This window comes from Brachyhypopomus gauderio, chromosome 12, assembly GCF_052324685.1.
Source record: "Brachyhypopomus gauderio isolate BG-103 chromosome 12, BGAUD_0.2, whole genome shotgun sequence".
In the NCBI taxonomy this organism is placed as follows: domain Eukaryota; kingdom Metazoa; phylum Chordata; class Actinopteri; order Gymnotiformes; family Hypopomidae; genus Brachyhypopomus; species Brachyhypopomus gauderio.
The window spans coordinates 11,377,847-11,390,416 of record NC_135222.1 but is presented as its reverse complement, the minus strand read 5'-3'; the positions used below and the strand labels follow the sequence as shown (position 1 = coordinate 11,390,416).

At 42.4% G+C, this 12,570-nt stretch overlaps 1 protein-coding gene across 1 annotated transcript; it reads left to right on the top strand.

The window, feature by feature from the left end:
- Positions 1-3,067: 3,067 nt before the first annotated feature.
- On the top strand, positions 3,068-10,953 carry LOC143528455 (G2/M phase-specific E3 ubiquitin-protein ligase-like). Its single transcript, XM_077024155.1, has 13 exons — positions 3,068-3,179; positions 3,922-4,055; positions 4,404-4,710; positions 5,037-5,059; positions 5,203-5,255; positions 5,871-5,904; positions 6,052-6,122; positions 6,311-6,412; positions 6,544-6,854; positions 6,974-7,152; positions 7,364-7,533; positions 10,491-10,705; positions 10,814-10,953. Exons 1-13 carry the CDS (start codon positions 3,068-3,070, stop codon positions 10,951-10,953), a joined length of 1,851 nt encoding a protein of 616 aa, XP_076880270.1.
- The last annotated feature ends 1,617 nt before the right edge of the window (positions 10,954-12,570 follow it).

The window sequence follows — 12,570 nt, the reverse complement described above, 5'->3', positions numbered from 1 at the left end:
TATCCCTAGGAATCCTCAAGGCCAGGTTCCAGTGCCTGAAGGGGCTCAGCGTAACCCCTGAGAAGGTGTGCAACATAATAATGGCATGTATGATATTACACAACATTACAACTATCCAGGGAGAGCCTACCACCTCAGACATGCCCACAGATGAGGAACATGCATGTGGGTGACAACTGAGATGGTTGAGTTGTCAGAGGCTCCATCTGTAATCACTGCTTTTCTCATAAAATCATGCCCCCCCACCATCCAACCTGTACTGTAATATACAGTAAAGTCAAATTCACTGTTATATTTCATTATTTCCTAGGGGGAGTCATGGTCCTGTGGTAGGGAACTGGTCTTGTGACCGGAGGGTCATGGGTTCGTTTCCCAGGCCTGAGGCCATGACTGAGGTGCCCTTGCATTATTCACTGCTAAGCAAATAAATATGTATACACCCACAGCATCTCAACCTACCATTATCTTATATTCAAGGAACTCTATTTCAAGCTTTGTCTTCCTGAGTTGCAGCTTAATGTGTTCTATCTGAAGGTCACACTTCTCAACTTTTTTAGTGGACCTTGTACAGCTCCTTTACTGGTAGCTTAAATCAAAGAAGTTCAAACACACAGCATGTTATGGACAAATGATTAGATCTGCTATGTCTAAATATTGTGATCATTTGATGTTCATACATTTCCAGTCTGAGCTGTAGAGGTTAATGGTCTCTCTTCTGTGAAATTGGCAGTCACATTCTGTTACAAGACAGACAAACATTATCTGGATAGTTCAAATGGAATGCCATACTCTCTATACAACATATGCTGAAATAGGCATCTCAGTAATATGCATCTCCTCTGAGGCAGCAGAGATCGTTTCTTCATCTCCCTGTAACAGAATATTTGCTTTATAGAAAGGTATTCAGAACAAACATGCAAGATCCAAGTCCATTCAACACTTACAACTGCACTACCAGTGACTGGAGAGATAGCATTATATAATTGGTCAGATTGTGTCAATGGAGTGTATAAACAAAAGCATCATTCCACAGTTGATAAACTACAATGGGGTTACTGTACTGAAACTGTAATGAACCTGCCTTGATCGTAAATGGCTAAGTGTCCTGAGAAGCTGGTGGCATTGGTGAGCTTCCAGCAGGGATTCCTTCTGTTGTAGGCCAGCCACTGTTCTGTGACAGAACCAACTCTTCTGCGGGAATGAAAAGTGGTGGCGGTGGGCCTCCTCCGGTTTTATGTGCATCAGCCATCTTCCTATTAGCTACAGGGCCATAATCAACTGTAAGATATTCGCAACTAGGCTACACTTAAGATCATTATATGGATGGACAGGATTAGGAATGAGAACATCTAAGGGACAGCACAGTTTGGAAAATTGTGAGTCAAAGTTAGAGAAGGCAGACTGTGATGGTTTGGACACGTGCAGAGGAGGGACGATGGATATATTGGTAGGAGGATGTTGGAGATGGAGCTGGCAGGCAGGAGGCACAGAGGAAGGTGTGAGAGCAGAGGATTCAGAGGACAGAGTGAGGTGGAAGTCTGTCTCACTGTGGCGACCCCAGTGAAGGGGAAAAATGAAATATTAAGAATAAGATATAGTTATGTAGCCATACCACTTTGTACTATATTCTTATACTTCATTTTTATCTGATGCCATGTGCGTTTCAAACCACTCAGATTAGACCTGGAAATTAGTAAATGTTCAATTAAAAATAACAAAAAAACCTCAATATAGTATTTATAAATGTAGAGAATATATATAAAATAATATAATTGCATCCTTCTGCTAAATATAACTCATACATGAACTGTTGGCAATCAGCTGTTTTGGAACCGAAAATTCTGAGTATGTCAGGGTAAGACAACTCAAAGTTCAGGGTTAAGTTTAGAGTTTTTAAACCCGCTGTCTGAAATACCCCCAGGAGTCGCTAAACTGCCAACAGATTTACTGGACTGGTATAGAACACAACTTCCTGTACAGAATATTATAGCATTTTTAATACTCCTGGTGCCCTGGTCCCCCAAGTCTCCTCACACTACTTGTCATTACAAGGAACTTTCCAGCACAAGTCTCTCTACCACCAAAAATAGTCCCTTGTGTTCTGTTGTTTTCTCTGACTTTTGCTGCCTGAGTGACATTCTTTGTTCTGTCCATGCAGCAGTTTGCCTGAACATATGAAGATCAAATAAGCAGAGTGCATGTGCATATCTCAGTTTGAACATTATGAGTCCCGTTATGGTCCTAGTTTTTTTTTAATGGCTTGAACGTCTAACTTAAAAGGACGCAAAATAAAAGAAACCAAGACACCACACCAGTAGTTTTGTGTTAGACCAACAGTGTTATATTTTATCTTTACTCAAATTCCCATATAAAGGAGTATAACATTTGGATGGGTTTGTGCCAAAATAACAAACAAAACAATGTAATAGACAGGAGAAAAGGAAGATTATGAAATGAAGACCCATAGACTCTGACCCAACTGGTTAAGACTGTAACAGCTCATCGCATGTGCACCACATGTATCAATATTAGTAGCCACTCTTAAGGTGCAATTAAACACCCATTTATCTCTAAGCATCAAAACATTTAATAACTACTCTAATCCCGGAAACCCGAGTAGGTTTACCCAAAAACCTACTAATACAGATACAACTTCTATTCACACTGTACATGTTACCCTTAGGCGAGATTATGCATAAGCATGACATCAGTTTCCATTCCTACGCAGACGACACTCAGCTATATTTATCGGCAAAACCCGATGATTTAGGCGCAAACAGTAAGATTGAGAAATACGGTGGCCGTGAAGTGCAAACCACAACGATATTAACTAAGCATAATTACAAATGACAAAAACACAACGACATTAACAAAAACACAACGACATTAACTAAGCACAATTACAAATTACTAAAACACAACGACATTAACAAAAACACAACGACATTAACAAACCGGAAAAGGTAGGTCCCAGTGGGAAAACCTGCGAAATCGCTGATTGGACGACGCCACTTTTGGCTTTTCAGCCGGAAGTTATGGCATTCGCGCTCAAGCCGGTCAAATCGCCATGTATTGCCCGAACTGTGGGAAAGAACTGGTTGAGCTATCACCGAACTTTTGCAGCAGCTGTGGCAAGAGGATTCAAGATATAGGTGTCGGAGGTACTCCACAGCCTTCAAGTAAGTTCATAAACATGAAGAATGGGTTATTTGTCTTATGGATGTAGTAACGTGCTAAGCATAGCGGTGTCCACACCGTGTCCGTTGTCATTTAAATGGGCCTGGTAAATGCTGAATTAAAGGTGTAGTCTACCTAGGTCTCCGTACAGTTATCCCTCGCCACTTCATGCTTCACCTTTTGTTGCTCCGCGAGTTTAAAAAATATATATTTCGCGGATTTTCGCTCCTTTTTCGCTGCAAATATTAACTCTAACAATAAAAGAATGTTAGAAACGACAACATATTACAGTGCATACAGTGTTTACTCTCGATAACGAGAATCAGTATCACCCGCCTGAGACGCTACTCGCCTACATGGGATTGTAAACAACAATCGACTAGTTGCTGTGCAGTAAGTTTAAAGGAACAATACATGCACAGAACAGTGTAGGAATGGTTATTAAGGGAATGGGAAAGGTTTATGCAGCGTAAAAGTGTGAGCAAGTGTTTATAAAGCCTTAAAATGGTGTATAAATACTTAAATAAAATCCCGTAGTCTACCGTTTCTACTTTGCGGTTTTTCGGTTATCGCAAGTGGTTCTGCAACATAATCCCCTGGATTCACGAGGGATTACTGTAATATAGCAGCATTTATAGGTCAAATATAAATATCTGTTGAAATCTGTGTTGCTTTGATTAGTATGGCATGTCGTCTATAGGACTATGCATTTCTGATGTGCGTAATTTTTTCCCTTGACTTTAGCGTCGGCTATTCCACCCTGCCCGACTCCAGCCTTCAGCACCTTCCGAGAATATCAACAGAAGAAAAACGAGGAGCGGCAGAAGTATTCTCTAGGGAGAAAGCGGTTAAAGCACAATGGAAAAATAAAAGTTTGGGTAGGTTCATCATGGCTCTGACTGAAAACACGTAGCTTTTATCTAGGGGTCTAGTATGAAGAAAGTTCAGCGTAACAAAGCTATGCAGAATACTTGATAACCAGTAATAGTTAATTGTCAATTCATGATCAGTCAAAATAGTAAATTAGCTATTGATGAATAAATTACCAACCCTTATTATGAACTGTTTGTATCCAAGGTTTCCATCATTCTGCTTTGACTGATATTAGTAAATAGTTGGCCCATTTGGTTGCTATTGCAGCATGTAACACAAGAATTAAAAACAAAAAGAACGTTTGACAATTATTTTTAAACATTGCTCAGTCTTTCATATCTTTTTTCTTTCAGATAAATGTTTGCTTGATGGTCATTCAGAAGGGTGGTCTAAGGCCACTACGAGGAAAAACTGTTTCCCTTACAACTGACCCAGACATCTCTTCCACAACTCTGCTTAGTCAGGCTGTTAAAAAAATGAAGGACTTCAACAAAGATGTAAAAGATGGGCCTTTCCATCTTCTGTATCCAGATGGGACAGAGGTCATTAATATCCCTGGGACACAAAGACCATTTATACTTGGTGCTTATAAGGCTGAAGTTGGCAAGCCATATCAAAGGATTACTGTTTTCATCTGCTTGAAAAGGGACTTTGAAGAAGGTAAGCTGTGATGTTTGTGTGTGGAGTTTGGCACACATTGCCTAAACTTCAACAAATATAAATTTTGAAGTTGTGCAAGTAAGCATCACTAGCATTGACCTACATGTCAAATTACTTCCTAGAAACCTTGAAAGCCATTTGGGATCTACTGAGTCATGAGTTTTTACAAATGTTGTGTTTATGCATTCGGGTGTAACATCGGTTAACAAATATAGTATTATCACTTAGTAGAAATTAAGTTAGTTTTTTTTTTCTATGTTTTGCAGTTGGAAATTTGTCAGACTTGTCTGACTCTGACCCAGAGATTGTTTTTTAAAAAAAAACAGAGTTTGATGTTGCTGATACACTGGTAAGTTCAATTTAAAATGTAATTGGTCTGTCCTTTTTTTTTTTTGGTTGTTCAGCCATCACAAGCACCATTTTATCTTTTACCTCAACTCCATAGAACTATGTAAATGTTTTTATGTGAAATGCATTGTGTCTTTACTTCAGCCATGGGAACCTCTGGATGACAGCAGTCCTTTACAACAAGTGGCAGAAACAGAGTAAGTTATATTTTAAGAATATATCATAGCATGATGTGTGTATGTGTACCAAAAGTATTTTAGCCTTTACTGTATTTGCATACAGTATGTATTAAAGACATGTAGTTTGGTTATTTGTCCTGTATGTGGTTAATGGAACATGTCCTATAAAGTGCTTGTATTGCTTGTTTATTTTCTGGATGCTTGTTTGTTTTTGAAGTGTCAAATATCCAGGCATGGAAATAATTATTAGACCACCCTTGCTTTCTTCAGTGTCTTGTTCATTTTACTGTCTGGTACAAGTAGAGGTACTTTTGTTTAGGCAAATACAATAACAACAAAAATAGCTAATAAGAGTTTACTTTGAAAACTTGTATCTATTAATTTTCTACAAAATCTTTGCGAGAATGACCAAAATCACTTTACTTCAATAGCTATGGCATTATACTGCCAACAACAGTGCTTTTAGGCATTCCATGGTTTTTGTCTGTTTGTTTTAGTCACATAATGCACAGAGGAGTTACAGGGCAATAAAATAAACAGGACATTGAAGAAAACAGGGCAGTTTCATAATTAATTCCAAGACTGCACATTTTCATAATATGCAATGATATGTGCTTTTCTTTGCCCTCTAAGGAATGGTGTTGGGGATCTTGATGAAGAACAACAGGTGCTAATATTTGTAGTGTTTACAGCTATTTTGAACTGACATCTCGCACCACAATCCACAGATTTTCCTCTCAATCCTTTAAACTGTTAGGATATTAAAATAGTTCTAAACTGGTCAAACACAATTTTTTCATTTTTGCGTTTTCAGGTTCTAGATTTGGATAACAGAAATGATCCAGGTACCATTGAATGTCTCACTGTCCAGAGCTCGTGTTACAGGTGTGTTGTATCTCCTGTAATTATTACAGGGGATGAAACAAAATGATAATTATTATAAAAATGTTTACTGTGAATCTTTTATATTTGACTTGTGTCATAAATTCAATGTCTGGTTCTAGAAAAGCTGGAACTGCATGCTTATGTATTTTTGTCGTCATCTATACTGTGTGCACATTTTTTGTCTGCAGAAACTACACCAACCTGTTTGAACCCATTGTGATTGACAGCGAAGACGATGTTGAAGATCTTACTCAAGACAAAAAGAAAGACCTGTCTACAGAAGAACCTGTGTTAGTAATTTAGACATTTTGTATTCAGTTAACCAGCATCTGTTCCTGCACATAATTACATTATGCAAAGTTTGATCAGTCAGTAAAGAAGTACATACACTGTGCTTAAAATAATGTTTTTTTTCTTCTAGAGAAACAAATGTGCAGGCACATGAAATTATTGCGCATCTGGCACTGGCAATTGACCACAAGAAGATCAGCAGGTTCAATATATGTCGGTCAGATGTTTGGGATGGAGCTGTTCGCGGATTTCAACGCAGCACGTACTCTGACAACAACGACATGTTCATCAGGTTTAATGATGATGCTGGCTGCTTTGAAGAAGGGTTGGATACAGGTGGCCCAAGGCGCGAATTCCTCACACTTCTCACAAGCCATCTGAGAAATCGACCCATTTTTGATGGACCCTCAGAAAACCGTTATCTTGTGTACAATTCAAGAGGTGATTCTTTTTTAGGTATAGTGAAGGTGTTGTACAACTAAAAACGGAAACATCTCATTTTTATCATAGGCAGATTTAAGTAGTAATTAACCACAATAATTCTGTGCTCTGTATAACAGCTGCCAGGGAAGATGAGTATTTTTTAGCAGGAAAGATGATTGCTGTATCCATTGTACACGGTGGACCAGCACCACATTTTCTCTCAAAGAACCTGGTCAACCACATGATAGGGAATCCAAGTTTCAGCGCCACTGTAGAAGATGTGAAAGATGAGGAGATAGGGAAAGTTCTGCAACAGGTAGGAAATGACCTAGGCTCAGGGAACAGATTTACTGTAGGACAAGTGGAGATTATTTTGACATTCAAATAAAGATTATGGTTGAGTGAATTATTTCTGTTTTTGAAAGGGCATATTTCAACCTCTTTCTCACCTATATTTGTTTTCATTAAAATGTTGTCAAATTGATATTTTGGTAGTTTTCCTTACAATAAACTGCTTGTTCTATAAGGTCCTGGAAGCAGAATCAGAGGAATCTCTGCAAAATGTAATTTTGCAAAACAGTACCATGTTCCAAACTGCTGGATGCCTCAGAAGTGTGAAGGCATGTGAGAAGCAAGCTTTTGTGGAGGAATATCTCAGATGGTACATCATTGACAGAAACCATGGTGCCATTCAACGGCAAGTAATAACCTGTCTGCCATTAATGTCTGAAAATATTTAAAAACTAATCCGCGTTTCTAAGCTCATTACTGAATATGAATATATCGATACTTGCCAACCTTGTTTCACCATGTTTATCATCCACTAAGAAATGTATAATAGGGTTCAACAGAACTCTAAAAGTTCTTTAGAATCATTATTCATGCTACATGATTACTTTTAAAGAGAGTAACTACTTTTAAAAAAGAACCTGTTTGACAAACAGTGTGAAAACATTGTAACGTGGCTTGCGCCACGGAGCGAGGAGACGGACACAAACGCTGAGATGAGCGAGATTTAATGAAGGGAATACCAAACTCGGAGTCAACAAAACAGGCAGGGGTCATAACATTAAAGCAATCCAGACACGAAACATGAACTGACATCTTGAGACAAGAACAGGGAAGACTCACGGACTAGGGATCAAACAGGCTGACCGAACAACGCACGAACCGACAGAATGACAAAATGAACAAAGCACAGAGTAGACAAAATCACGGATACTGGACTGGGGAAATACTAGGACTTTATACATAGAAACTAACTAGGGACAGGTGATGGCAATCACACTGGGGCGTGGCAACAAACAAGGAATAAATGCAACAAACGAGCAGGGCGGGACAAACAGACAGGGAACACGGACATGAGGGAACCCAGAGTGACAGCTACGAGAGGGGGCGTTGCCCTACGTGACAGAACCCCCCCTCAAAAGGGCAGACAGGACAGGGACAGCGGACACAGGACAGACGGGAGGGACAGGACCAGACAAAACAGGACGAGGGACCTGGGACACGGCAGGGACCGGAGACAGGGAGACAGGCCAAGAGCTGGGCCGGGACACGGCATGACACGGGACACAGGGAGACCGGATAGGGCCAGGGCGAGGCACAGGAGCAGGGCTGGACAGGACAGGACCGGGGACAGACACTGGAGCGGGGCCAGGGGACAGGGCAGAGGTAAACACTGAAACAAACAAGGCTTGGACGACGGAGACTGGTACAGGAACGAAGTGGGTCACGATTTGGGGAACAGACATGGGAACGGGGACAGAGAGGATACTACAGGAAACAGACATGGGAACAGGAACACAGGCCTTGACAGACTCAACCACAGGGACAGGAACCAAAACAAAACCAGGGACAGGACTGGGGAACATGGGGAACCCGGGCACAGGAGCAGTAACACAGGGCGGAGCAGACAGTACACGGAGTCCATGCCCAACAGGGGGCAGCACAGTCTCTTGGGGCACAGGCGCAGCGGGCACAGGCGCGGCCGGGCGGCGGGCAGCGGGAACTGGAGCCGGCAGACAGGCAGCGGGAACAGGCAGGGTCCGCTGGCGGGCAGCGGGAACAGGAACCGGCGTGGACTGCCGACGGGCAGCGGGGACAGGAACCGGCGTGGACGACCTCTCCTGGGTCGCGGGGACAGGAACCGGCGTGGACTGCTGATGGGCAGCGGGGACAGGAACCGGCGTGGACGACCTCTCCTGTGTCGCGGGGACAGGAACCGGCGTGGACTGCCGACGGGCAGCGGGGACAGGAACCGGCGTGGACGACCTCTCCTGGGCAGCGGGGACAGGAACCGGCGTGGACTGCCGACGCGCAGCGGGGACAGGAACCGGCGTGGACGAGACGTCCTCGGGGGGCGTGACCGCCATACTGACGTCCTCGGGGGGCGTGTCCGCCATACTGACGTCCTCGGGGGGCGTGTCCGCCATACTGACGTCATCCCGGGTCCGAGCCGGCCACTCCTGGGGTGAGTGGCTAGTACTCCCCCCAAAAAATTCTTGGGGGGCCTTCGGGGAGCGGCTTCCGGGATCAGCGGAGGGAGGTCCTCTTCCACGGGCTCTGGGTTGAGCCTGGAAGAACACACAGACACACACGCCCCTCGGTGGCTCTCTCTGTGATGGCTCCGCCTCCTTTGAGGCGTCGGGAGCTCGCAGCAGCCATTGAGAGCCAACCGAGGGTTAAGCCAAAGCTCGTCTGTGCATTCACTCTGCTCAATAGGAGTCTCGTCGCGAAAGCCAGTAGTGAGAGACTGTGCTTTCTTCGATGTACGACGAGACTTCCTTGCTCCCACAGCGCCAGGGGTATTCCTGTCTCCGGCTCGTTCGCGCTGTAACACGAGAGTTAAACTGCACGGAAGCCGCCAACAACTCGTTACAGCGACTAAACTCACCGGAGTCTCGCTCTCTCGCTGTGTCCTCGTTAGATCCGTGATTATGTAATGTGGCTCGCGCCACGGAGCGAGGAGACGGACACAAACGCTGAGATGAGCGAGATTTAATGAAGGGAATACCAAACTCGGAGTCAACAAAACAGGCAGGGGTCATAACATTAAAGCAATCCAGACACGAAACATGAACTGACATCTTGAGACAAGAACAGGGAAGACTCACGGACTAGGGATCAAACAGGCTGACCGAACAACGCACGAACCGACAGAATGACAAAATGAACAAAGCACAGAGTAGACAAAATCACGGATACTGGACTGGGGAAATACTAGGACTTTATACATAGAAACTAACTAGGGACAGGTGATGGCAATCACACTGGGGCGTGGCAACAAACAAGGAATAAACGCAACAAACGAGCAGGGCGGGACAAACAGGCAGGGAACACGGACATGAGGGAACCCAGAGTGACAGCTACGAGAGGGGGCGTTGCCCTACGTGACAAACATTTTTTTTTTAATGCTTAAATCATAATTATCTTTCTCTTATGCTTTTATTAATGATCACTGTGAATTTTTTTGTGTATGAGTGGTCCTACATAAACACCTGAGCTTTACTTGGTGTATGACACTATTAATTTTACATTTGTCCAAATATATTAAACTCAAACTCATTGGCATTTACACATGTTGATGGATATGGACTAGTTCATTTCTATGCTTTAAATCACTTATAACACTTGTGCATTTATCCTTAACAGATTCAAAGATGGACTGGCAAGTCTTGGTTTCCTCCCTGCATTGCAGCAGCATTCCAGTGTTCTGTCCCCAGTCTTGTGCTTCTCTGCCAAGGCCATGACTGCTTCAGACTTGGAGACCATGTTCAGACCAGATCTCAGCCCAGCAGGAAGCAATAGGCGTCAAAAGGAGAGCAAAACACTGGGCTTTTGGGCAGATTATCTCCTTGATTCTGAAGGTTTGCATGGACAGTTTGTGTGTTGTTTAAAAAAGAAAGCAGAAATAAGGAAATTGATTTTTCTCAATGCAAAATTCAACAACTATAATGTTTACTTTCCTCTTTCAGAAAAAATGACAGCTGTATCTCTGGAAGATCTGTTGATGTTTGCTACAGGTCTGGCAGCACTTCCTCCAGCAGGCATAATACCACCTCCACGCCTCGAGTTTCACATTTTCCAGTTGCAAACACCTGTGCAAATACACTGAAGCTGCCGTTTTTGGAATCATACAGAGTTTTTAAGGCAAACATGGACTTTGGGATCCAAAATGCTCCAGGATTCGGCTGTTATTAAATCTCAAAGGCCAGTTACCGATTCCCGTCCAGTCTAGTTCAGATGCTGTTGGCATACTTTCACCGTAAGCTACTTTTGCAACACATTGAAGCGAAAAGCTACTTTACTGTTTTTGTAAACATTTTGGTTCTCAGAGCTAAATAACTTACAGTATAGGCAAGTTGAAATGCTGGACATGTTTTATTCAGAATGTGAAGTGTCAAGTCTGTCTTCAGGCAGACAATACACAGTTCATTTTAAATGTTTTAATCGACCTGAATGTATCACTTTTAATTTTAGCAGAAGGAACAGGAAACAAAAGATCAAAAATTTGGATTCAGGTAGTTTGTCTAAAACCCGGCTGTATCTTTCAACAATAAATACAGTTCTGTGGCTGACTCCCAGTCTTGTGGCTGCTGTAGACCATTTTGTTGTACAGCCTGTTGTAGGCAGGGTTCGAATTACGGGGGGGATTGGGGGGGTCAGACCCCCCCCGTTTAAGGCATCAACCCCCCTAAAGGGGCAAAACCAATAATTTGGGGGGGGGTCAAAACATTTAAATGTACTTCTCACATATAATGTTAAATACTACAAAAAAATGCAGTGTCTATGGCTGGAAGAATATTCTGATACGATTTCAAGCACCCCTAAAGTGGATCATACCATTCCGTGTTAATAGCCATTCGCGTCTGCCTGCCTGACTCATTATCGGTCAGGTGATGTAATGGATTTTTCATTTACGTGCTGTAGACATTACAGTAAGAAAGCAAGACACTGTAAGGATGGTAAGACTTCAGTTTACTGAAGCACGCGCTTGCGCTGTACTGGTTTTCATTTACACCCTGAAAAAAACTTGACCCCCCCCAATTATCATTGTATAATTCGCACCCTGGTTGTAGGTATTCCTCAATGTTTTGATCACCACACAATTCAGTTGCTTGCCTTGCTTCAGGGAACACATCCAGTTCCCTCTCCTCAACAGCAAATCCACAGTCTCGTGAACCATATCTGCAAAATCAGAATATAATTAATAATAGAATTGTGAAGCATATTTTCTACATGTACTACAAATAGTTTAATATGTCAGATTTGTTTGCTGGCTAAATTGATCTGTATAAGTGAGCACCAGAAGTGACAGGTTATAAATTAACAACTGTATCTTACTTGTACAATGATTAAAATATATTTGCCAACTTGTGCTATAACAATACTGCATTAATATGTAATGCAGAAGGTGATTTCTTTCTGTGAAGATGTCAGTTACCTGTGAGGCAAGAGATAGAGTTAATCTGGGATCCCCCCAGGACATGATGCAAGTCTGCTTGGTCGGATCCTGTGTTTGTTCCAGAGGTCTTTGCATTCATCCAGGTCTTTCTGCAGAACATTGCTGAAGCAGAATCTCAGCAAGCATTGATGTTCGTGGCTTCCATTGAAGTTTCCGGAGTCTCTTAGATCTCCAAACAAGTCCATCCAAAACTGAGACCTGGGGATACATTAAATTCAAAATGGTTCTGTTCTTGTTCATTTCTGCTCATATTGATATTGTATGTTA

What these genes read in the sequence shown, in the direction of transcription:
- LOC143528455 (XM_077024155.1), top strand. Translation starts at nt 3,068, where the DNA reads ATGTATTGCCCGAACTGTGGGAAAGAACTGGTTGAGCTATCACCGAAC. An exon ending in GTCCAGAGCTCGTGTTACAG is followed by an intron (nt 6,123 to 6,310) that starts GTGTGTTGTATC and finishes TTTTGTCTGCAG; the next exon opens with AAACTACACCAACCTGTTTG. An exon ending in TAGGGAAAGTTCTGCAACAG is followed by an intron (nt 7,153 to 7,363) that starts GTAGGAAATGAC and finishes TTGTTCTATAAG; the next exon opens with GTCCTGGAAGCAGAATCAGA.